At 38.1% G+C, this 26,629-nt stretch overlaps 3 protein-coding genes across 3 annotated transcripts; 1 reads left to right on the top strand and 2 right to left on the bottom strand.

Annotated features, from left to right (window-relative positions):
• Nucleotides 1-1,189: 1,189 nt before the first annotated feature.
• On the top strand, nt 1,190-2,140 carry LOC138384125 (olfactory receptor 51I2-like). Its single transcript, XM_069469397.1, has one exon. The coding sequence runs from the start codon at nt 1,190-1,192 to the stop codon at nt 2,138-2,140; it is 951 nt and encodes a 316-aa protein (XP_069325498.1).
• Nucleotides 2,141-9,055: 6,915 nt separating this feature from the next.
• On the bottom strand, nt 9,056-10,009 carry LOC138384124 (olfactory receptor 51J1-like). Its single transcript, XM_069469396.1, has one exon. It carries the CDS (start codon nt 10,007-10,009, stop codon nt 9,056-9,058), a length of 954 nt encoding a protein of 317 aa, XP_069325497.1.
• Nucleotides 10,010-22,168: 12,159 nt separating this feature from the next.
• LOC138384123 (olfactory receptor 51I2-like) lies at nt 22,169-23,098 on the bottom strand. The gene has a single exon (XM_069469395.1). The coding sequence runs from the start codon at nt 23,096-23,098 to the stop codon at nt 22,169-22,171; it is 930 nt and encodes a 309-aa protein (XP_069325496.1).
• Between the last annotated feature and the right edge of the window lie 3,531 nt (nt 23,099-26,629).

Genomic DNA, 26,629 nt, shown 5'->3' with positions numbered 1-26,629 from the left:
AGGCTCTGCAGAAATGGATTCTTAAGCCGTTGGTATTACTAACGCTTCCTCTCTGGGACTTAGTGTCTCTCTAAGAATAAAATAGTTTATATTTATCCAGTGCTTTATATGCCATGCAATATCTTATTTATCCTTACAAGACAGGTGTATCCCCAGTTTACAGGTAGAGACCCTAAGGCTCAGAAAGTTTAAATTATCTTCTCAAGGTCACTCTGAGAGTAAACTAAACTGGATTTCAAACTAACGTCTTGCAGAATCCATTTGCAGAGCTCTAAAACACTGAAATTTGATATTAATTTTCTCATTTTTTCCTTGTACTCAAGCAATAGAATGGTATTATTATATTAATTATTTTACAAGTTAAAAACAAAACAAAACAAACTTTTTATCAAAGAATAAATAAATTGCCCATATCACACTAGTAATTAGCCAAGTATGGATTCTGACCTAGGTGTGATTTATTCCAACATTCCTGCTCTTAGTGTTTAAGCTATGCTGTCTCTTACAAGATCGAGCAGTCTGAAATATCACATGTTCTCACTAATACATGGGAGCTGAAAAGGCTGATCTCATGGAGACAGAGCACACAATGATAATTACCAGACACTGGGAAGGGAATGTTAGGAGGGTGAAGAAAGGTTGGTTAATGGGTACAAACATACAGTTAGATAGAAGGAATAAGTTTTGATGTTTGATAGCAGAGTAGGGTGACTATAGTTAATAACAATGTACTGTATATTTCAAAGTGGCTAGAAGAGAGGACTTTTTAAATGTTCCCAACACATAGAAGTGATAAATGCTCATGGTAATAGGTATCTTCAGTAGCCTGACTTGATCATTATATATGCTATACCTGTAATAAAATGTCAAATTTACCTCATAAATATGTACAGATATTATGTATCAATAAAGATCATTAAAAATATTTTAAAAAACATGAACAGTCTGACATATCTCCTTTCCCTGTAACATTGTAGGATTCTAGAACTCAGGGGAACAAGAGGAAAGAAGAGGATGTCTATTGTATTTTATTCAGAATGATGTAGATGAATTCAACTTCTCTCACCTGCCCCCATCCTCATTCTTCAGTTTTTCAGGTGGGATTATAAGGCAGAAGACCAAATAGGTAGGAGCTAACTTCACTTTTTGTTCAAATGGCAGGTGGAAACTGATCTCTACTGTTGGTGGCATGGGAGCTGAGGGCAATGACAGTCTCAACCTTCTATCTGTCTTCCTGACTGGCATCCCAGGACTGGAGGCTCAACATGGCTGGCTCTCCGTTCCTTTCTTCACCTTGTACATTGTGGCCATTGCGGGAAATAGCCTAATCATGGCAGCAGTGCAGGTGGACCCTGCCCTACATGAGCCCATGTACCTGTTCCTCTCCATGTTGGCTGTCACTGAGGTGGGGGTCTCTGTGTCTACACTGCCTACTGTTATGGGCATCCTTTGGTTTGATGCCCGCAGGGTTGACTTTGATGGCTGCCTGGCCCAGATGTTTTTCATTCACACCTTCTCCTGCATGGAGTCAGGGGTCCTATTGGCCATGAGTTATGACCGCTTTGTAGCCATCTACAACCCGCTGCGCTATACAGCCATCCTGACCCTTCCCCGAATTATCTGCATGGGGCTAAGCATTGCACTGAAGAGTGTGGCACTCATGGCCCCGCTTCCAGTCCTTCTGAGGCAATTGCCCTATTGTCACACTAACGTCCTCTCTCATTCCTACTGCCTCCACTCAGACCTGATCCAGCTGCCTTGTGCTGATACTAAGCTCAATAGCATCCTGGGCTTGGCCATTGTTCTGTCCACTTTTGGGCTGGATTCACTGCTCATTGTGGTCTCCTATGTGTTGATTCTTTACACAGTGCTGGGCATTGCCTCTGGAGAGGGACGGTGGAAAGCCCTCAACACATGTGTGTCACATATCTGTGCTGTGCTTGTGTACTATGTGCCTATGATTGGTGTGTCTGTGATGCATCGTGCTGCCAAGCATGCTTCACCCATGGTCCACACGCTCATGTCTAGTATCTACCTCTTTGTGCCGCCTGTGCTCAACCCCATCATCTACAGCGTTAAGACCCAGCCAATCAGGCAGGGAATTGCCACCATGTTCTCCTGCAAGAGGGGATTTCTCTGAAACACTGCAAGGGACCAGGACTGTTATTAAGCCCATAAACTCTGATTGTGTTTCTGCTATTAGCAAAGCTCCACACTAGGCATTTTGAGGAGGAATAGGAACAAGAAATTCAAAGTGTTGCCACAGGCTTAAATATGAATTACAAGAGTTATTCCTGAGCCCTTTTCATCTCACATCTTATTGATATATGTATGTCTCTCTGTATGCACATGTGCACATGCATATCTCTGTCCAGATATGATATCTTTGGGGCAGAAATTATAAATTTCCCTTTCCCTCATTCCCTCAAAACTCCTAGGAAAAGGCTTAACAAATAGTAAGTTAACAGTAAAGGCTTGAGACTTAATAATATTTGAATTGAAATAAAACAAATTTTCATTTTTATTGGTTGGGGAGGGATTAAGAGTAGTCCCCCAATAAGGAAATATTACCCTGGGAACCTGTCTTTGAGTAAAGTGCGCATACTTCCTGATTTGCCCCAGATATTCATGGTTTACACCTGTTTTCCTCAGCATCATTATTAATAACACCCTCTTTCACTCTCAAAAATGTCCTTGTTTAAGCAATAAATTTTGTGATAAACCTACCTATGAAGTGACCTCCTGTTATATAAGGAACCAGACTCTTCCCACAACTCACCATCCAATGTCCTCCACACCCAGAATTTATGTACCGTGGGACTGTGAGGATGAACTGCTGACCAAATGACCTCACCTGAGGCACAAAGTAAACTATAGACAACCTCCCAATGCCCAGGCTACAGATTCTAAGAATCCCAGCATAAGCAGCAAAATCTGCTTTAGCAGAACCCAGGTTCTATTTTTAGACAAGCGCCTACTGCAAAATAGATCTGGTATCACTGTGCCTGGATATATCCATTTCACATTTCCTTCCTTCCCTTCAGCCTTCAGTAGCCTCTCCATGCATGTGGTGTTTATGTTCTTATCTGTTCCCCACCTCATTCCACCCTCAGCCCCATGAACATGGGTCTAGTTGGTCCTGTCTGCTCCTGCCTATGGTTAATCAGGCTTTCTGGAAACTTTGGTCAAATGGAAATGGCTGTCCTCTCATCTCCTAAACAACACAGGCCTTTGTGTAGAGTGTATCGATAGGACTGTGCTGGGTGATCAGTAACTAGTGTCTGGTTCTCAGCTTCATTCACTTCAGGGCCTCAATCATGATGAAAATGTTTTCTTACTCAAATACTCTTCTCCCCAACTCATCCCAGCTCACCAGGGTCCCCTCTGCTTAGTCTATTTAGAATAGCAGTCATCAAAATTTTATTATTCTTTAAACCAAATTACAAAATAGTCTATATATAAGCATAGCTCATTTTATTGTGCCTCACTTAATTGTACTTTGCAGATACTGCATTTTTCACATAACAAAGTTTTGTGACAACCCCAAATCGAGCAAATCTATTGACACCATTTTTCCAACCACATGTTCACTTTGTTAGTACTTTTTAGCAATAAACTATTTTTAATTAAGGTATATACAGTTTTTAGATATTATGCTAATGAACACTTAATAGACTACAGTGTGCTAGAAATATAACTTTTATATGCAGTGAAAAATGAAAAAAAATGGTATGACTTGCTTAGTTGTGTTATTTACTCTATTGTGGTTGTCTGGAACTGTGTGTGCATTATCTCCAAGGTACACCTGTACCTTCTCAAGCATTTTTAGGTTGATATCAAAATTTTTATGATAAATTTACATAGTTGATTTGTATGTATTTTGAGATATGCAGTATTATACTTAGTTTAAAACAAATTATTAGATCCCATCTTTAGATATCTAGTGAATCTAAATGGTTAATGTTTTGATACCTGATACCATGAATTTAAAAATACATGAATCTGTTCTTTAACAGATATTTTACCTGAATACCTTTTTCCTTTAATTGAAAATTTTATTTTACCTTCATTAAAAAGTTTTGACCAAGAATGTATTTTTATGTTTTAAACCATTTTAATGATCACCCCAATATAAATCTTTACAACAAAAATATGTATATACATTTAAATTTGATGTTTAAAAATGTTCAAAGTTGTTTTCTCCCTGCTGATATTATCACAGCATAAAATATAATGCTAGAATCACTTTTTAATTTATGGAAGGCTTAGGTTTATTTTCTCATTAAAAATCTAATCATTTTGAACTTCAATATTTCATATGTGGGTTTTACTTGTCAGATAAGTTAAAATTACTTCCAAAAATATTTAGGTCTATGTGAATGTGTGTGCTTGTTGCTACTGTGTTGTCATTGCTTCTAGGAACTCTTAGCTTAGAGAGCAAGGAAATAAATGTCTACATACTAACCTGCGAATATACAAATACCTATAAATATTTCTGTATTTAACTATCTGCATCTATATTCAGCCTAAATGACTTCATACTGAGCCTCCAACTCTAATCCATAGGTCCTTCAAACCCTTTCCCTTTGTGTGTCTATAACCTTCCACTCTAACAGGGAGAAAGCTGGCTCCCACCATCTGCCAGCCATTTACTTCACTGTTCAATTCCAGCACATGTGTGAAGGAGTAGAGGGAAAGTTTCACTTCCATCCTCTCCGAAGGTTTGCTGGAATGACTGACAGTAGATTAATAGCAGAAAAATCACACAATTTTTTTTAACATTCATAAGGACACAAGCTATTTAAAATATGAGACTCAAAGGAAGGCAGGATGGTTGAAGCTTATATGCCCTCTTCATAGAGGGGAGGGAGAGAGGGGAAATGTAGGCAATTGTCACAGGTAGTAAATGGTTTTCAGGAGAAATGAATGAATGAGTCCAATAGACGATGGCCTGTGACAAAGTTCCTTTGAGTTCTGGGGGAGGTGTACTGAAGGTGAGCCAGTGGAACTTCACGGTGAGCAAAAGGTTGTCTTATTATGCAGATAGAGTCTCACAGGTAATCTTTCAAAGCTGCAGAAGAATAGATGAATAGTCTTTCTGGGAGTGGTTATGACTGATTTTTAATCTCTTCTTTTCTAGGGTTAATCTTTCTTGGTTATTTGATGAGATTCCTAGAAAGGGAGTTTTAAGCCAATTGCATTTCTTCTGGAGGAACCTTCCTTAATCAGATAAGAGAACTTTAGATAAAAGCCTCTGGGTGCTTCAGGAAAGGAAGCGACCAGAGAGACAGGAGGACAGAGGAAGGTCCAAGAGAGACCTTGGTTCTGAGGCTTCTTTATGAGGACTTTCACTTTTCTTTAATTTAAAGCATTCATCTTAGAACATCAGAGATGAACATAAAACAACAAGAAGGGTAAAAATAGATAAAATAAAAATATAGATAAATACAGTAGACTTTCCTTCTCGAATTTTCCAGAGTATCTTTGATTGTTGAAGCAAAAATTGTAACATTGTCTAATGTAATTCTCAAAGTATGTGGAAGAATTATTAAGACAATTATAAGTGAGGGAGGGTAAAAAAAAATAAAAATAAAAAAAAATAAAGCATTCAGCATGCCAAAACACCATACTTTGTGGTATTGTTCTCTATGCCCCAACACAGGCATAGTAGCTGCAGAATTGTTAATCCACACGCCTCCCTCAGAGAAACTGCTTCATCAGCTACAGTACCTTACATATTACCTTCCTTTTGCTTTTAGTCTTACAAATTCCACCCATTTCCAAAGTTACCTAGGTCAGCAACTTTTCCCCCACTTTTTGCAGTGCAGTTGCTTTATATAATTATCAACAAACGTATGAAAAAAATCTCAACATCCCTAATCATCAGGGAAATGCAAATCAAAATCACAATGAGGTATCACTTAACTCTAGTGAGAATGGCTTTTATCAAAAAGTCCCAAAACAACAAATGTTGGCGTGGATACGGGGAGATAGGAGCACTCATACACTGCTGGTGGGACTGCAAATTAGTACAGCCTCTGTGGGTAGTAGTATGGAGATACCTCAAAGAGCTAAAGGTAGCAATTTTGCTTTTAATGAGATCTTGTCATTTTGATAAGTGTTTGTTGCTTTGAGGGCCTAATATTTGGGTGTATGTATAAGTAGGTATTGCTAGAGAGTAGAGTACTCAGTTTTTCCAGAAATTAAGGATCCTATTTTCCCCTTCAATCTTGGCTTTGGTTCTCAGCTCGCCAATGATTTTTCCTTCCTCAGGTACACAAGAAAACGGAACAAAGGGATAGAACAGAGACATCATTATGAATCCCTGAAAGCTGGAGTTCATACCCCCTGTAGCATTGCCATTTACTGTTAGATTCTGCCTGACCCAGTTAGACATTTGAGACTCCTGAAAGGATCTAAGCTAATTAATTATCAGGTTCAATCTGACCCCAGACCTAGTTTAGTTTCTGATGTAATGTCTGAACCCAGTTAGGATCAAAAAATTTGCTCAAACCAACTCAGAGAGCTCAAAACACAAATCTGTGGCACTTGGGAATCTGCAAGAGAACTTACCCACAAGCCTCAATGGCAGTGAGAGACCAATAGACAAAACGGGTCCCACAGGTACCTCGCCTGGACTCTCAGTGCTCCCAGAGGTCTCAAGGAGCTCAATTTCAGAACCTACTTTTGATAAATAAAAATGTAATAGAGTTTAATTGAGCAAAGAGTGATTCACAAATTAGCCAGCTGAACTAGAGCAGGTTCAGAGAAACTCCGGTGCTGGAGAAGATTTATGGACAGAAAAGAGAAAGTGACATATGGAAAAGGGAAGTGAAGTACAGAAGCACCTGGATTGGTTACAGCTCAGCGTTGGCCTTACTTAAATATGGTTGGAACTGTTGGCCGCTTTTGATTGGCCAAAGCTCTATGATTGGCAAAGAGGAAGGAGCAGAAAGGAGTGAAGATGAATGAAGCAAACATTAGCTGGGACAAACAGCTGACATTTTTATTTGTGAACTTTTAAACTGAAGTATCCTTTTAGGTGAAACCAATCAGCCTTAACCAAGGTTGTAACTTAATCAAGGAAGCAAAAGAGGTGTCTTTAAGAGATGGAGAACTGTTTTCATGAGATCTAGAAAAGCCACAAAACAATTCAAAGAAAAAAAAGACTTGCTGGTCATAAACAAGGTGTAACCCACAATTTTTGTCCAGCCATATTTTCTAGGGTCCCAGCTTTTCAGGTGACCATTTATACACAAATACCTGAAAGCCTCATATGCCTCCACAGAATACAGGAAAGCAAAAGCTGTGTGTAGAAGGGAAAAGAATCATGAAAGCTACACAAACATCAGACTAGAATAGATTGATTCCCTGCCTGGGAATCAAACCCAGGCTGCTAAGGTGAAAGCACAGACCTTAGACCATTAGGCTACAAGAAACTGATCTCTGCCATTATTGTCATAGGGGTAGTATTCAAAGAATTTTCATCTTTGTTTTAGATTCGGTATTTACTCTTCAATTTCATCAAGAAAATTTTTAATGCTAGCAACAACATTGCATGTCTTTCTTTTAATCCAGTTTCTCTATTAATACAAATAAAGCAACTGTTTCAATAAGAGAGCTCTAAAACTTATTTTTAAAAAATTTAGGTCCCTCCCATCATCTCTTCCTGTACCTTTCTAGCTGTGGGATATCTTTCTCCAAAGAGTCTAAAGATACCCCCTCTTTTCTTCTTATCCTAGAGAATAACCATTCTCATTTCTCTGGCCACCTATGGCATAGTCCTTCTTGTGGGTTTACTGGCTTGGTTTCCCTTGATAATTCTAAGTCATTGTCCTTTGCAGAGTTGGGTCATCCATCAGTAGGCTATGCATCTAGTGTGCAGTTATAGGCAACTGCAGATCCCCAGAGTCAATAGAAACAAAGTATATGGAAACCTGGAGGTAGAGTCACAGAATTAACTTGTACAGGAAGTGTTTGTCAGCTATTGACATCTTTACAATGCAAGATGTAAACAAACCATTTAAAATATTTAAAATTTACAATCAAAAGCTTTATTTTTGTGTGGTTATTTGTATGTAAAGTGTTATAAAGTCTATTTAAAATTAGTTCTAAACATCATTCCAGGAAGTACAAAGTACAGCAGAGATGGAGAATATGGGAGGGGGCAAAGTTCTTTCTAAGCTCCATAAGTAGAGGGGACCTTGTGTCTTTTGTCACTGCTTTATCTCTAAGGTCTAGAATTATGCCTCAAACATTGAATGTGCTCAGTAAATCCTACTTGACTTACTACTAATAAGATCAAAGAGCTTCAGTTTTTGCTCAGGTGACACTGTTTTTCAGGGGTTAACAGCTCAGACTCTGGAGTTTCACCCAGCTGGGTTCCAATGTTAGCCCTTGGATGTATAGTCTTGAGCAAGATGCTTATTATATGTAAGCAGCAGTTTTTCATCTGAGAAACCATAATTGCATTAATCCTACCTCATAAGATTGTTGTGAGAAGTGAGTAAAATAATAAATATAAAGTGCTAGTATATATTTTCAGGTTAATCTTAATTTTTTCCCTGACAATACAAATATAAACTCTTTACATTATTTCAAATGTCCACAAAGGAATATCCAATCAGTTAATAATTATTAATATCTACAAAAATGATGCTTGGCTCTTTAAAAGTTTCTGCATCCTAGCTGAGAGAACTTCAGAATATTGTAAATGGACAAGATTTGTAATCTTTGGGATTTCCAACTTGGGGCATTGTTGAAGTGGGTGCATGCCACATCAGAGTCTGTATTGGTATTCAGGCAGTTAGAAATGCATTTAGAAAAAAACTCACATTACACAAGTTTTAAAATAACATCATTTCTGTGTACTGTTCTGTTAAACATAATCCACCACTACTTGTATCCCACTTCAGTTCACAGCCAGACTATGTAGAACCTCATCTTAGACACCATGCTTTAAGGTAACATTAACTGCATTAACTGCAAAGCCAGGACCACCTATGATTATGGAAAACAAACAAACAAAAATCTCCCTTCCTACTTTGGTCTTTGGCTAAACTCTGGGTCTTTTCTCTGAAAGTATTCGGACAATGCCACGATGGATCTCCTTGGTCTTAATGCTATAGACAATAGGGTTGACAACAGGTGGGAGGAAGAGGTAAGCATTGGCCATCATGACTTGCAGCAGAGGGGACATGTGGTGTCTGAAGCGGTGTATCATAGACAAGCCAATCATAGGTACATAATAAGCGAGCACAGCACAGACATGTGAGCCACACGTGTTGAGTGCCTTCTTCCGCCCTTCTCCAGTGGCGATACCCAGTACAGTGTGGAGTATGAGCCCATAGGAGACCACAATCAGCAACGAGTCCAGCCCAAAAGTGGAGATAACAATGAAAAACCCATAGATATTGTTAATAGAAATATCCCCACAGGGTAGATGGATAAGGTTGGGGTGGAGACAATAGGAATGGGAGAGGGCATTATGGCCACAGAAGGGCAGGCGCCATAAGAGAATGGGCAATGGGACCATGAGTATAATGCTCTTCAGCCCAATGATAGCTCCTGCGCTGAAGATGCGGGGCAGTGTCAGGATGGCTGTATAGCGCAGTGGACTGTAGATGGCCACAAAGCGGTCCACAGACATGGCCAGCAGCACAGCTGACTCCATAATGGAAAAAGAATGGATAGAAAACATTTGGAGAAGACATGCTCCAAAACTAATCTCAGTGGTGTCAAAAAGGAATATGCCTAACACTGTAGGCAGGGTGGATGCAGAGACACCGACCTCAGCCAGTGCCAACATGGCAAGGAAGAGATACATGGGCTGATGTAGGGCAGCCTCTGTTCTGATGACATGGAGAATGGTGCCATTTCCAAGGAAGATGATAATGTACATCAGGCAAAAGGGGACCGATAGCCAGAGGTGCTCTGCTTCCAGGCCTGGGATACCAACCAAAATGAATGTCGTAGGTAGAAACCCCAAAGAGCTATTGGAATTCTTCATGTTGAAATGTCATTCCATGGGGTCAGTACCACCTCAAAAATCAGAAACAAATTAGTGAGATGACATCATTATGGAGAAGGATCACTGGGCACTGAGGAAAGAGAAGAACAAAACAAACTCTACAGATTTATGTGGACAAAGGTCTTATTTCTGAAAACTGACAAATGACCATGATCAGGAACTTTCCACCATGAAGGATGTTACAGTTGCTATCCTAGAGAAGTGCTAGGCAGATAGAAAATTATGGCTGTAAGTTGTAGTGGACCTTGGATCAGCTCAGATCCTTGGATCCTTGGATCAGCTAAGATCCTAAGTTGTAGTGCACCTTGGATCAGCTAAGAAATGATTGCCTTGTTTTGGTGTGGAGTTGCCTGGCCCTTAAAAGCTTCTGGGGAGATAGACATATGTAGGCAATCCTAACACAAGATATGGACTAATGTTGGGATTAGGTGAACAGATATTTTTGGTAAATATATAAATATGAGGCGCAGAACATGGTATGTAAAACAGCTAAAAAATATCTGATGAATGAGTATAGCTGTATAAATCATTGAAGTCCAAAATGAGGCTGAAGTAGTGGTAGTAACCACAGCCTAGAGGAAGTAGCAGGAGAATTAAACTTGAAAAGCCTGGAATTTGGACCCATACTAGATTTAGCCATTCTATACTTTGAAAAGATCAGGAAGCAACTAGAAAGATTATATGCAAAGACCTGGATGATTCAGGAAGAGGTAGGAACCTAGGTTGGTGGATTTGCATTCAGACTTTAAGGTTCATGAAAATATTTTGTCAGTGATGGTATTCACAATATGTCAGCTCAATAGTTTTCGAAAACAACTTACCTTATCCATTTGGACTTTTTGTTTCTGGCTCAGACACACAGCTCAATACACTGCAGCAACAACACTGGGAACCTAAACAGATTTTCAAGGTATGTTCTTTTAGACAGGAGAGGAAGGGAGCAGACGGGAGGAGAAAACTGCCTGCCTACATTGAGTGTGTTTTGAGCTGAGCATTGTCTGGACCACTGCAATTATAACAATAGAAGACTGAACTAGCAGGGTAGGAAGGACTTCTGAATGTAGTTTTCAACTCATTCACCCAAACACACATATACACACACTCACACACACTTACACACACACACATACATCTACTTACCTATTTAGACATGCACAAACATGCTTCCCACATGGGCTGAAAAATCTGCTTGTGTTTTGTCTGATATGAACTCTCTGTTCAGCCACTGCTAAATTTATGCAGAAACAAGGACTTTACTATTCCATGCTGGTTATTATTAAGTTCTCCGTTGCTCTGTAGATCTATAATCAATCAGCACTCCTCTGTGGCAAGCACCATGCAGGACCCACGCAACAGAGTCCTGGATCTGGTCAGAAAATCTTCATGGCAACTTTCAACCACAAAAATATTTTCTGCCACAAATATTCAAATATAATTATCAAATACCCTGAAGTCTTCTCTCCAAGCTAGTAACAATTATATTAAGTGCCATAAAGGAAAAGTTCAGGATACCACGAGAAAGACATAGAGGTCAAATGCTAATTTATTCTTAAAATTTAGGAAAAATTTTCTTCAGAAAGTAACACTTTACCTGAGGCCTAAGGAATTAGTAGAAATTTTCCATGCTAAATGGTGAAGATGGGTGTTGTGTGGTGCAGAAAAAAAGTTATCATGGCAGTGGATATAAAATACAGCACCCTGACAAGGACTGAAATAAAACATGGGGAAAATAAAAACTGTTGATGTATTGGGATATTAAAATTACTTAGTTTTTTTCATAATTTTTCCTATTGGAGAAAATGAAAGCAGTTGATCTAATGAGGATTTTAAGATCATTGATTTTTTTTTTTATAATTTTTCCTATTGTGAAAATATGGAAAGAAAAAAATGAAAAAAAGTTTCATTGCCTTACTAAATACAGGATCCCTGAGCACTTACACTCTGGTGCAGTTTAACTCGGTAGGTACTGGCTTAGGAAAAGCTCTGCCTGTGCCAGAACGTAAGGTAGGGAAATTCAGGGACAAATCATTGACCTCCTCAAACGATCACACGTGTCAGGACATTCCACGGCTGAGCGACTTGGAGAATGTTTCTCTTCCTCGTTTTTATGCCACTATGTTCCTATTTCACCTCCAAAAGTTCAATATATCCTTCTTAGTTCTTTAAATGGACCAAATATTAGTCTGCCTCTGGTCTGAGCAGCTGTTCCTCCCGGGTGCTGCCTTACTGCATCCTTGATCCCACGGTACCTTATATCTTGCCTGTCACATCCCACATGACCTGATATTGTAAGGGGCAAATTTTGATGCATACGTGAAACTAGGTTCTCTTCTCTCTTATTTTCTCTGTCCCTCCATGCTATCTTCTTCTTCTTTTTCTTTTTCTATCCCTATTGCATTGCATTTTTACATTTTTCTCATCCCTCTTCTCCAGAATCTCTCCAGTCAGACAGGAGTCAGGCCTCCTTGAAAGAGATCTTAAAAAACGTTCTCCTGAGTTTAAGATTTGTTCTACAAGAGCATGTGAGGTTGGGAGGTGACAAAAGGGATAATTTAGTCTATAGCCCAATATAATAAGACGCAACGAATCAGCAGAATGAAAGAGAAAGTAGTACAGTGAATATTACACCTCTGGAGCTAAACAGAATTAGAAGTAAATCCTATGGGCAGTATAATCTTACCTGCTTTACCTTTGCACACAGTTGTTTCTTCATTTTTAAAGATAAAAATGTTAATACCTACCTTGGAGAGTGGCTCCGAGTATTTAATGTGAGCCTTTAGCAATCAGAGAATGTCAGTATTCTGCCTACTCTATCTCCTCTCAGACATTCTCAGAAAGGATCAATCACCTCCAGCTTGTCTCCAACTTTCTATTAATAATGCTCTTCCCTTGTCCTTGCCTCACTGATACTCAGACTACATCTGTGAGGGAAACAAGAAGACAAGGATTTCCCACTTAGCAGACGAGCACATAAAAAAGATACATGCGCTGCATGAGTAACCCAAGGTAATATGATAGCAAAACTATTTCTAGAATCTATGGTGTTCTCTGATGTTTTTGTTTTGTTCTTCACCTGGCCTTGGGTTTAGGGAATGCTTCCTCTCATTCCACCACACGGGTTTAGGAAGGTAATGACTGACTGGGGAAACATTTAGAGGGCTTCAAACTGTGGGGTGGGGTTAGGATTCCTTCTGGAAGCTGTTCCAGGAGCAGGGCTGGGAGATCATGGGCTTGAGCACTCAACACAAGCAGAATTGACCTCTGAGCATCAAGTGGGCCTGGGGGAGCGCACTTCAGCAAGTCTCTGCCACCTTGGCATTGGTATCTTCCTAGTCCTGGGGCTGCAATGCTGACTCCCTCTTTTTAAGCTGACAAGAAGCTCTGTGAGTGGAGTTAGGTTCCCTGAGGAGCAATTACTCAAGTAATTACATCACCCTTTCTCAATATCCAGAGACCCTAATGGAAACAAGCAAAGAAATAGAGTTAGTATCCCTGTGAAATGAATATAATAATAGTATATATCTAGTATGATAATTAAATCATTAATATATGTAAATTGCTTAGAAAGTGTCTTGCTTACAAAAAGTGTACTATAAAGAGCTGCTAATGTAACTATTATTGGACAGTTATGTATTGAAGAAATCATACATTAATCTACCGTGATCACCAACTATCACTTTTATGGATTTATTAAGTAAGGAGCAGGTCACAGAATTGTTGGTATTCAGAGAACATCAAGGGTGTTTAATTAGTATCAGATGACAGAGTCTAAGAGGTTAAACTAGTGTGAGACAAAGGTCCAGATTGTGCTGGGGTGAGAATGGAGGAAAGATTTATCAAAATGCTACAATGAATAGGGCTTCCGAGCATGTGATGACTAGAGAGATCTGGCAGAAAGTGGGTATTCCACAACTTAATGTGTTAAGGAGGATTTAAAATACTGAACCAATGTGTTTTGATTATTTGTAAATGGCTGGTTTATTGCCTAATTGACTGCCTGACAAGAGGAAAAAAAAATGAGATTTGTCTTGGAAATCTATCATGGCCCATTTATAAGATTTACTAAAACTGTTTTGAAAATGTATACCCTTTTCTTGTGCTGCTGATTTAACAAGAGAGAAGGGGGCTTTGTCTACTTGGTGAGAAGATGCTTTAAATGAAAGCTTATGTGATTGAGATTAGATCCGTATATGTAAAGTCAGCAGTGGAATGAGAGACTAGGAAAAAATGGAGAAATTAAGTAAGCCAAGGCCTTAATGAAGTCAAACAAATCTACTATGAAGAAGAAAGTAAGGGAATTTAAGACATAAGTATCTGTGCTCAGGAAATGGGCTACTCGAGGTTAGTAAGAGGAGAGATGTACTTCTAGCTGATGATAAACTCATGGTAAGGCCATGGAGTGAGTGGCCAAAGTGGTGTTGGAATAGACTGCACTGTAATTGGAAAAGATCAGAAGCTGCTGTGAAAGATCATCAGATTGGTGGCGTATATGAACACTGAGCTGAATTTCAGATGTAGACTTTTCCCCAGATGTCAGTACCTGTTTCAAACATTTAGCAGAAATGTACACACAAAGGAGAATGTCATTTTTCATTATAAACTGGAAATGTGTTCTGGGAGACTTTGGTTAAATTTTACTTTATCAACCTTCAGCCCAGTTAATGCTTATTATACATTGATGAGCCCTTGATAATGATTCAATGATCTTTTGACATACATATGAAAATTAGAGTTTGTGTTCATTAATTATTGTTCTCAAGTAAATCATACCAAGGACACTGCACACCTTTTCCAGAAAGACACATTTTATATCATTGCAACTAATGGAACAGAAAATGTTTGTCATGTTTCCAGGAGAAATCTTTGCCTACAAATTTAAATTTGTTCTTGGAGGACAGAAGAACTTGATCAATAAGATAATACAGTTATCACATGGTTCTCATCACTGACAAACATCCCTGCACCAGGAAAATTATAAAAGGGATTAGAGAAGCTCATGTTCCTCCCCTTTAAAGCAGTTGCTTAGATGTGGGCCGGGCTCTCTGTGCTTATTGCTAAAATATGTGGATATAGATCTGCTTGAACACATAGAGGAGAAACAGAATTTTTGTAGCCAGAGGGCTGGAAACAAAGATATTTCATAATTTTGTTTAGTAGGACATTAGGTAGAGAATTAAGAGGCAAGATGAAACAAACAAAAATCTTTTAAATATTGCTTAAAACTTCTGGTATACAAAATTTTCTACCTATTAAAAATATAAATTACAAATTAAGCATAGCCTAGAGAAAGAAGTCACACTTGACTCTTAACAAATAAATACTATAGTGTGTCCTGATAATTACTTAGTAAGTGTGTCTTTGTAACAGAAAGAAAGGCCTGTTTCTCAAACTAACTGTTAAGGATATATCTCAGGATAAGAAAAAAAGAGAAGGTATGCATGCTCATTTAAACCTGTTGGCTTTTTGGATGATGAATAAAAATGATCAATCTCATATTTTCACCTATGACCACTTCTGGCACCTGTCACAATTCAAAGGCATAAATCAATCAAGACATTTTCTGATGACTGAATTAAAAGCAATTTTAATAATGAGATTGCTATGGCCTGAATATTTGTGTGCTACCTCCCAAATTTATGAGCTGAAACTAAGTCACCAGTGTGATAGTATTAGGAGTTGTGGCCTCTGGGAGGTGTCTAGGTGGTGAGAACACAGCCCTCATGAGTGGGATTAATATTTTTATAAAAGAAGCCCCAGAGAGCTGCCTTGTTCCTTCTGACATGTGAGGACACTGAGAAGACACCATTTCTAAACCAGAGACAGGCCTTCATCAGACACCAGATCTGTCAGTGCCGTAACCTTGGACTTCTCAGCCTCCAGAACTATGAGAAATAAATTTCTGGTGTTTATGAGCTACCTAGTTTATGGCATTTTTTCATAGCAGCCCAAATAGACAGAGTTTGGCCAATGTTTCAAGATTTTGCATATTACTACAAAGTTATTTGTAATTCAATGCACATATTAAAACAAAAAGTATGTTGTCTCTAACTTAAATACACTTAGTATAACAGTTGATGTATCTTTTGTTTTTCCAGAGGAGAAAATTTTAATATTACAGAGAAGCATTCTCTTTCATAGTTGAAAACTAATTTTTCCTAAATCTCAATCTCCAAGGTAAGTGATAAACATTTTAAGAAATGTTGAATACAGATATATAGAGTCTAGTGCAATAAGAATAAGCACCACGGGTACTCACCACCAAATTGGCACTAACTGATGAACACTAAGGTGCTCACATGGTAGTAACATTCTGTGGGGGTTGGGGGTTGGTAAACTCACAACTAATGGACACGTTGAGCGTTGTAGGGGGGACGGGCATGCCTCAAATCATGGTTTGGGTGTGGCAAAGTCACAACATGTAACCAAAATGTTTGTATCCCTATAATATCCTGAAATAAAAAAAAGTAAATTATATAGAAAGTTTAAAGTAAATTATATATTATATTATAATTTGCCAGATTCAAATTAGAGTCATGAAGTAACCTGACTATTTAATTTGTAGATGGTTTATATTAAAAATCACTTTGATTAGAAACAGAACCCTGATACAGCTTGATGCAGTAAAAAGTAATCCGTATCTTTTTTTTGTTGACCATTAATCTACATTAGCATTTTGGATTCACCTAATTTGTGGGGTAGAGGAGGATATTTAAAGAAAAAACGAACTGCCAAACTATTTTCCACAGTGGCTGTACCATTTTACATTCTTACCAGCAGTGTATGAATGTTCCAATTTTTCCATATCCTTTCTAACACTTGGTATTTTCCTTACTTTATTGTTTTTTTATTCTATCCATCTTAGTGGGAGTGAAGTGGTATCTCACTGTGGTCTTAATTTGCATTTTTCTGGTGACCAATAATGTTGAGCACCTTTTCAAGTGCTGGTTGGCTATTTGTATTTTTTCTTTGGAGGAATACTTATTCAAGTTCTCTGCTTGTTTTTAAAATAGAACTATTTGTCTTCTTACTGTTGATTTATAGGCATTCTTTAAATATTCCTGATACTATACTCTTATAAGATATGTGATTTGCAAATATTGTATCCTCTTCTGTGGGTTGCCTTTTTAGTTTCTTAACAATGTCCTTTAATGTAGAAAGTTTTAAATTTTGATAAAGTCCAACTGGCATATGTTTTCTTTTTTTAATATTTTATTTCAAAATATTACAGGGGTACAAATATTTTTGGTAGCATGACCTAGCAATTTCACTCTAACATGTATACCCAAGATAATTGAAAACAAATGTTTCAATGTACATGAATGATCATAGCAAAATTATTTATAACATCCAAAACGTAAATCAACCCAAATATCTATGAACTGTTGAATGGATAAAGAAAATGTGGGGGGGGGGGTGTGTGTGTGTGTGTGTGGATATTCTGCAGACATAAAAAGGAATGAAGTTCTGAAATACAAGTTTCAACATGGATGAACCTCAAAAACCTTATGCTAAGTGAAATAAGCCAGTCGCAAGTAACCACATATTGTATGCTTCCATTTATACGAAATGTCCAGAATAAGCAAATATATAAAGACAGAAAGTAGATTAGTGGTTGTCTAGAGTTGGGGACATGGGGGTTGATGGCTAAGTGGTATGGGTTATCTTTATGGAATAATGAAAATGTTCTAAAATTGATTATGGTGATGATTGCACAACCCTGCCAATATACTAAAAATAATAGAATTGTACACTATAAATGAGTGAGTCATATTTGTAATTTATTGAATTGCATCTTTATTGAATTATATCTCAATAAAGCTATTAAAAAGAAAAACAAAGAAAAAAAAAGAAAAAAGGAATTAGCCTCAGGGTATTAGCTACAAACATATATTGACCCAGGAAACACTGTCATATGTATAAATATGCATTATAAATCCTCATGGGACCATGCCACACAACTTCTCCAGAGATACTTGATTTGTTTCTGAGGGGTTTAATGTTAAGGATGCTGCTCGCTCTGTCTGGGAAAAACTCAGCTCGGGTTTCTATTCCATTCTACATTCTCTTTTGCTTTAAGATTGTCGCGGCCGGCTTACAGAATGGGGGATGAACAGAAACATAAAGAAACAAACAGACACACAAAATAAACACATAGAGATGCTCGAAGACAGTTCAAGGCTGCAGCACCGCAATGTGCCAGTCGTTTTATTTTTATACTTTCTGCCCCCCAGCTACTTCCTGGTGTGTGACTTTCTTTGATGCCTTGATGTAACCTGTTCCATTCGTTAAGAGTGATTGCTCAAGGGAGGTAAATGTTTGCATCTCAACCTCCTGACCTCATCACTGCGTGCAGACAATGAGATGCCTTGGCTTGTTTGCAAGACCACAGGCCCTTGGCCATCAGTCACCGGGAACAGGTTATATGATCAGTAGGCCGTGTGGGGACCTATTGATCATCAACAGATGGTGTGCAGGACCTATTGATCTCTGGCCTCGAGAAGCACATCCAGTTTCACTGGGCAAAAACCAATTTCCTGCCCAGGGGTGGCCCCTACAAAGATATTCATTTTTTTTTTGTGTGTGAAAGGGGACCCTTTTCTCCCACTCTTTCTCCATCCAATGTAGCATATAGGTTAGCAATGGTGACACAAAGCCATGAAACTGTCTGAATACCTCAAGCGGGCATCACTGTAATTCAGAATGATACAGGACTTCGTAACCCAGAGGTCTTCTCTACTCTGATATTTGCTAATCTTTTTTTGGGGGGGAGTGGAGGGGTCAATGAACAAAAACACTATTTCATCTCTCTTGAGTTTTAATGCTTCCAGTTATTAGAGTTGATTGCAGATGGGGAAAGAGAAGAAGGCATTGACAATAGCAGTCTGCAGAAGCACAGGTACGCAGGGTAGAGCAGTGATCATTGACACTAAGTACAAGAGGACAACAAATACGAGGAAGGCCTTCTGTCATTTTACCACAGATATATTTCTGCTAGCATCATGCAGAAAATCAGTATGTAGGGATCACAATGAGCAAGGGGTCCAGCATCTAGGAGGAGGTGATCACAGACAGTATATACCAGATGTTACTAGAAAGTGGATACCTAGAGAACACCTAGAAAAAAATGTGTATCAATACTGATCTCAGTGTGCTAAATAGCAAGTTATCTGGCACAGTAAGTAGGTTGGGAAAAGAACCTCAATCTCAGTGAATGACAAAATATTCAGGAAGAGGTGCAAGAAATGACATGAAAAAAATTATATTGTACATCAAACAGAAAGTTCTGGAGATCCAAAGGTGTTCTCTTCCAACTCTGGGAGACCTATATATATGAATAGCTCAGGTAAGGTTTCCACAAATTTATTGTGGTAAGACCATTTTGCAATACAGGTATATGAATAGATATTTGAGAAAAAGAAGAGGCATGCAGTTATTGAGTGATGATCCAGTAATCAAAACTACACCTTTAGAGTAGAGGGTGGTACAAGTAGGTTGTGGCTTGTGGAAGAGAAGAACAGGCAAAGTTTTATTACTATTCCTCTCCGAAGTTCCCTATTCTGTGCAGGGAAAAACCTACATACTCCGTGAAATGCTGACCTGAATTTCAATGTGCCTGAGGAGAGAAAAGAACCACAGTGTTATCAGTCATCAGCTTCCCTGCCCTGAGGGGAGAACTAGCGGGTGGGGCAGAGATGGAACAGAGAGAATGACGACTAGGCAGAATGGATACTTTTATGAAGGAAAGAAGTAGAATTATGAGCAACATGGAGATATTCTCATGGGAAAAAGAAAACAAAAACTAAATGTATGAAAGCTTGTTAAAGTAATAATTACAAAAATAAACTCTATGAGAAAAATGGAACTCATATTCAAATCTTCAGTCTGAATTAAACTTCACCACATTTGGAGGCAGATTATCAAGTCATTTAAGGCTGAAGAACTTAAAAACATATATATATATATATATATATATATGTGAATTTGAATCTATTTTCATGACTTACTAGCCCATGTTTAATGGGAACAATATAAGATATCATATTGAAACCATTATAGCTTTGGCAGCAACCTCACACATCCCCTTTGTATTTTCAAACTTCTTTCAAACTACTATTCTAATGCATATACCACATGTAAAATATTAACAGAGATTGCTTTGGTGTATGGTTAAGATTAAAATATGCATGTGCTTTTCCAAAAGTCCCCAAATGTCACTGTGATTGTTTAACCTAAGCACATGTACTAACAATGAGCGTGAGGTTTAAATTAAGACCATTAATGTTTTTTCAAGAAGTTGAAGTTTTGGTATTTTCCAGGAGAATATCCTTAGGTTTTGAGACTATACTTAGAATGTGAATAAGAAAAAGAGAGCGAAAAAATGTAGCCAATACAGAAACAGAGGGGGAGAAAAAGAGTAAGGGATGCATGTGGTATTGTCAATGGGGTTAATGCACACAATAGAAGAGGGGGTGATATAAACATAAGGGTCAAGGAAATACATGTAGATGTACATTTATTAAATAATTAATTTCTTGAATATCTATTGAATACCTAGTGTTCTCCAGGCACTATAGAGATCAAGGTGTCTATGTAGTGAACAAAAGAGACACAGACTAAGTCTTATTGTGTACTTGGTTAGACAGACATTTTTAATAAAGCAGTACACAGTTACCAGATTACAGCTATGATCTGTGATATGAGACACTCAATAGGCAGCAAAAAATGCTGTTAGCAAGCGTAATGAAATAGGGGTGGAGGAACAACATAGTCTTGATAGCCACTGAAGGCTACTATGAGGGAGATAGGGACACTTGTAAATCCAGGCCCCTTCATAACCAAGGAAAACAAGGCACTCACAAAATTTACCCTTTTATTTTTATCCTACTAACATTCAGTTTGTTATGTTACAATGACTTCAACTCAGGACAACTCCTTCTGAAAACTCACACTTCAAATTCTTAAGAAGATTGAGGTTATCCAGCATGAACAAACTTACCCTATCTGCTCTCCACTTCATCATTTCAATGTCTGTCTGCAATAAGTTTTTTCAGTAAGATCTTAGCAGGAGGAATTAGTGTTATTTTCCAAAACTGGAATCCCAGTTTTCCTCTAATTGTCCCAGGGTTTGAACAGGTTTTCAGTATATAGATATATATATAGTTTATCTAGTATATATAGAGTACATCTAATATATAGATATACATATATTTATATTTTAATATATACCATAAATTATAGTTTAAGCACGACCTGGGGAACAGACACGCCTGGAGCTCTGACTTGAGGGGAAAGGCGGTACAGGAGCAACGTATGTAACCGCAATTCTGTATCCCCCATAACAAGATGAAATAAAAAAAATAAAATAAAAAAAATAAAATAAAATAAAATATTGCCTCCAAAAAAAATATATATTGACGTGTACTATATGTAAAATTTTAATAACAAAACAAGTATTGAATGCATTTTTTGAAAATTTTTTAATAATATAGGTAAAGTAAGAATTTATTTTGTTCCTGTCTTCACCGTCACAGAATATCCCAAGAGCCATTATTATTTTCAATTTAGTGTGTTTTGTACATAAAACAAATTGATTTTTATGTGCCTAAATGGTTTTATATTTAGTGGTATAATGTATTTAAATATATATAAAAATTCACATATATAATTGAGTAATTTGCTATTTCTTGCTTAAGTTTTGAACACCTATCAATCTGTGTCTCTTTTTTATTGTTTACTACTGCAGAATATTCCAGAGTATGGATAAACTTTAGTTCATTTAACTGTTTACCTATTAATGGCCAGTTACTTTTTTAAAAAACTCTATTTTAAACATTGCTAAAGTGAAAATGCTTATTCAAGTCACTATGACCATTAGCAAATATCAGAGTATTTAATTTAGAACAGTGTTAAGGATTGGAATTTCTGCATTAAAAGAATGTATACAAAAAACCACACTATACTAATTTAGATTGCAGCCTGTACTGTATGAAAAAGTGTGTTCCCCACACACTCATCAACATGCAGCATTTTCACACTTTCTGACTTTGATGAGGTGGTGAGCACTCCCTCTCTCCCAGACTGCCTTTGGAGATGAAACTGACTGGTTTGAGGGACACTGTATCACTGGCCCTAACTCTATTAATATTTTCTTTTAAGAAAGAGTTGGATCAACGCCTGGCGAATCTGCTTGGTCTTCACACTGTAGATGATGGGATTGAGCACAGGTGGCACCAGAAGATAGACATTGGCCAGGAGGAGGCAGACAGCAGGTGCAACGTGCTTCATGAAGGGATGCGCCAGTGCTACGCTGATCATGGGCACGTAGTACACGAGGACTGCACAGATGTGTGACATACATGTGTTGAGGGCCTTCCGCCGCCCCTCACCAGAGGTAATGCCCAGCACTGTGTAGAGGATCAGCACATAAGAGACAACGATGAGCAGTGAGTCCAGCCCAAAAGTGGAAGTGACGATGCAGAGCCCCAGAATGCTATTGGGACGAGTGTCCCCACAGGGCAGCTGGATCAGATCTGAGTGCAGACAATAGGAGTGAGAGAGGGTGTTGTGGCCACAGAAGGGCAGGAGAAAGGGCAGCGGGAACATGAGCATCACACTCTTCAGTCCAAGAGCAGCACCTGTACCACCAATGCGGGGCAGGGTCAGGATGGCAGTGTACTGCAGTGGATTGTAGATGGCCACAAAGCGGTCCACAGACATGGCCAGCAGAACCCCTGACTCCATGATGGAAAATGAATGTATGGAGAACATCTGCAAAAGGCAGGCTTCAAAACAGATCTCCTTGGCACCAAAAAGGAAGATGCCCAGCACTGTGGGCAGTGTGGACACAGAGACACCAAGCTCCGCAAAGGCCAGCATAGCAAGGAACAGGTACATCGGCTGGTGCAGAGAGATGGTTTTCTTGATCACAGCCAGGATGAGGCTATTGCCCACAAGGGCCACAAGATATATGGAGCAGAATGGAAAGATGAACCAGGGGTACAGTGCCTCCAGACCAGGGAGACCAGTCAGCAGAAAATACTTTGGGGTGAATTGACTGCTGTTGAGCATTTTTTATGTCTGGAATCTGGGGACCTAGGCGGGTGCAAAAGATGTAACCTGGGGTAAGACACATAAAAGGTAACCGATTATATACTGAGAAGGATCTGCAAATTCCTCTGCCTATGAACTCATTTCCCTCCTCCTATTCCATATACCAGTCTAATTTGGTCTTCAGTACAATATAAAAATGTGGAGTCATGACTTAGAAATAGATATCTAAGATAAGATGATAATAATAAATATTATTCACAGTTCAAACTAATCCCCACAGTGTATATAAGTGGTAACAATTTAATGTTTACCATTTCTCTATCAACAGATGGTATTGAGTAGTTTGAAGAAGACATGGTTGAAAAGACATCAACATAAAGAAAGCTGTAATCTATCAGACATTCTATATATTCCCATTAGAGCACCTTGAATTTTCAGTGACTAATGGGGACAGGAGATAAGAGCAATATTGCCTCAATGTTAGTGTAGAACTGCCTAGGAGATAAAGACTTTAAATGCCCATCCCTGCCACTCCAAGCAGCATCAAAGACTGCTCTTTTCTGGAGGACAAAATTATCTGGCTTTACCTGGATGAAACATCTCTAAAATGGGATCAATTATCCATGTTTATTTCACAAACTTTTGCAATGAACACTTTGTTTTTTACACATGGAAGGGAGAAAAAGTAGAAAACAGTCTATGTTACAAAGGTTAATGGGAAGAAGTATTTTGCCTACTGGAATTCCTGTTAAAGGAAAGACATACTCTGCCCATTGAAAAATTCCTCTCCCATTGCCGATTCACATTTTGGAGCATGGTTAATCAATGTTTACTGTGTGTATGGCATGATGGGAAGGAGTATGGACCCTTCAGACCATGTTTCTGATACTGTAGAAATGATAACACTTTTAATGACTCATGGCCCCAAAATTTTAATTCATGAGATCACTTTATTCCATGCTGGCAGAAGTGCTGATGCCTTCTGAAACCCTGCCTGGGAAGGCAAGCTGCATCTCTTTACATTATCCAAGAGAAATACATCTGTCAAGGAGAGAGGAAAAGACTTCTGCATGCCAAGATGTATCTGTGAGGAGACCTCCAGCTCTCAGGATGGGAGGTCAATAAAAATCTCTGTATTAGATAAAGAATTAGAGAGAAAAATAAATGATATCTCATCAGATAAAGAAGACAGGTCTGACTCCCTGCTGGAAACAATTAAAAAAACATGACTGGGGGAAATGTATTGGAGATGAGGACGCTAAAGCTACTGAATGGTGGTATAGAATTGAATCTTCAGTCATGGCTTTAAATCCCCACTTTCTACTTTCTAGGGGGCTAAATCTTTGAGCTTGACCTTTAAATATGTAGAGTGGGAGGGTAATCATATCTATGCTAAAAATTATGGGGAGTGAATATAATGCATACAAAAAGAACCTTATAAACTGTACAGTAATCATTAGCTACAAGAAAGTAATATTTGCCATTAGATTTTCAGGGTAGACCCATGACTTCTCACTGACAGAGAAACTTTGGTGATGACATAAGGGATATCTTGACTCAGAACCATTCTGATACTCTGGGTCTTGTCCATTTTGTAATTAATATTAGGGGTATATACTACCTTTCAACTCCACCCTCCCATGCTTCAATTCTCCTATTAGTAGTCTAAGTAATTTACTTCTGTTTGTAATCTTGACATTTTGACATACTTTCAAAAATTTCCTTTGATTGATTAGAGTGCACCCGTTATTTTACTTGTATACCTTATTTATTGTTTCCACATTTCATGTCTTGAAGTTTTAGCTTTCAGAGCAATATGATAAAGAAGTGAGATTGCAGATTAGTGCATCAGATTGCCTCAATGGAATCCTGGCTCAGTCATTTTCTGTCTGTCTCATCATTTCTCCATCTGTAAAGCAGGTCATTAAATATGAAATGTCCAATTTTGAATCAAAAGCATAGTTTATTATATCTCAAACAAGAAGCAGTACAATTAATCAAAGTATGGGCTTACACAGTTTTGCCATCTTAATGGTAGCTTTTTTATGCCCACAATGAAGAAGCCTGGAGAGTGAATGATGATGAAATGGCAAAAGGCCTTTTCCACAGCTTGTTGAGAATTCACTATTTTTCCTTGCAAGAAGTGGTCCAAAGCCTGGAAGAAGTGGTATTCAGTTGGTGCAAGGTCTGGTGAATATGGTGCATGCCAGAGAGTTTGCAAGTCCAACTTCTGTAGTTTGAGCAGCATTGTTTGTGTGACATGTGGTCAAGCTTTGTCTTGCAAGAAGATTGGCCTGTCTCTATTTACCAGTTTCTGCTGTTTAATGGCAAGCATCATCATCATTTCATCCAACTGGTTGCAACAGACATTCGCTGTAATCAGTTGACCAGGTTTCATGAAACTGTAGTGGATAACACCAGCGCTGGACCACCAAACAGACACCATTAGCTTTTTTTGATAAATATTTGGTTTTGGGCTGTGTTTCGGCACTTCATCTTTATCCAACCATAATGCTGAATGCTTGCAATTTTCAAAAAGAATCCATTTTTTAAATCAAACCTAACAATAGGGTGTAGAAATAGTTTGCCTTTATGTGTTAGCAGCAAAGAAAGGCAAGCTTCCAGAAAATTTCTCTTCTGACGCTCATTTAATTCATATGGAACTCATCTATCCAGCTTCTTTACCTTGCCCATTTGTTTCAAATGGTCCAATATAGTTGGAATAGCAATGTCAAACCTTGCTGCTAATTCACGAGTAGGTTGAAATGGATTCACTTCCACTACAGTTTTCAGCTCATCATTATCCACCTTGGCTTCAGGTCGTGCACGTGGCTCATTTTCAAAATTAAAATCACCAGAATGAAACTTCTCAAACCATCGACATACTGTGCTTTCATTAGCCACATCCCTCCCAAACACTTCATTGATATGTTGAGCTGTCTGCGCTACATTGCTTCCATGACAGAACTCATATTCAAAAATAACACGAATTTTTGACTAATCCACAGTTTCACAAAAATTACTCTAAAAAAATGTAAGATAATCACAAGCCAAAATTTATTGAAAGACTGAGGGTGTACCTTCACAATAAACATAAAACAAGAAGTGTCAAAGGGAAATGTCAGAGATAGCAACTGTCCAACTTAGTACTTAAGGAAATCGGGCATTTCATACTTAATAACCTTAATGCTATCTAGACCTGTATGCTTACTTGAAGCTTAAATAAGTTAACTTACATGGAGCAGTTAACATACAATACTTTCAACAAATGTAATTATTGTTGGTGGAAATAATAATATTAATGGTACTATGAATGTAAGTCAAACATTTAAATTTTTACCCAAGCATTTTTTTTAGTTTACTCATTTTTCTCCTCATTCTTGTGGATAATATTCAGTTTGTTGAAATTAAGCAATTTTTTAGTTGTTTAAAATTATCTTGATTGAAGATATCAATTTTTTATCTGTAACCCAGCTTTATTATACTGAGACCTCTCAATTATCTAGAATGACTCTAAGACATAATTTGATTCTGCTTCCTGAAGAAGAG

This window comes from Eulemur rufifrons, chromosome 6, assembly GCF_041146395.1.
Source record: "Eulemur rufifrons isolate Redbay chromosome 6, OSU_ERuf_1, whole genome shotgun sequence".
Taxonomy (NCBI): Eukaryota; Metazoa; Chordata; class Mammalia; order Primates; family Lemuridae; genus Eulemur; species Eulemur rufifrons.
The sequence above is the reverse complement of the archived record's forward strand: the minus strand, read 5'-3'. Positions and strand labels throughout refer to the sequence as shown.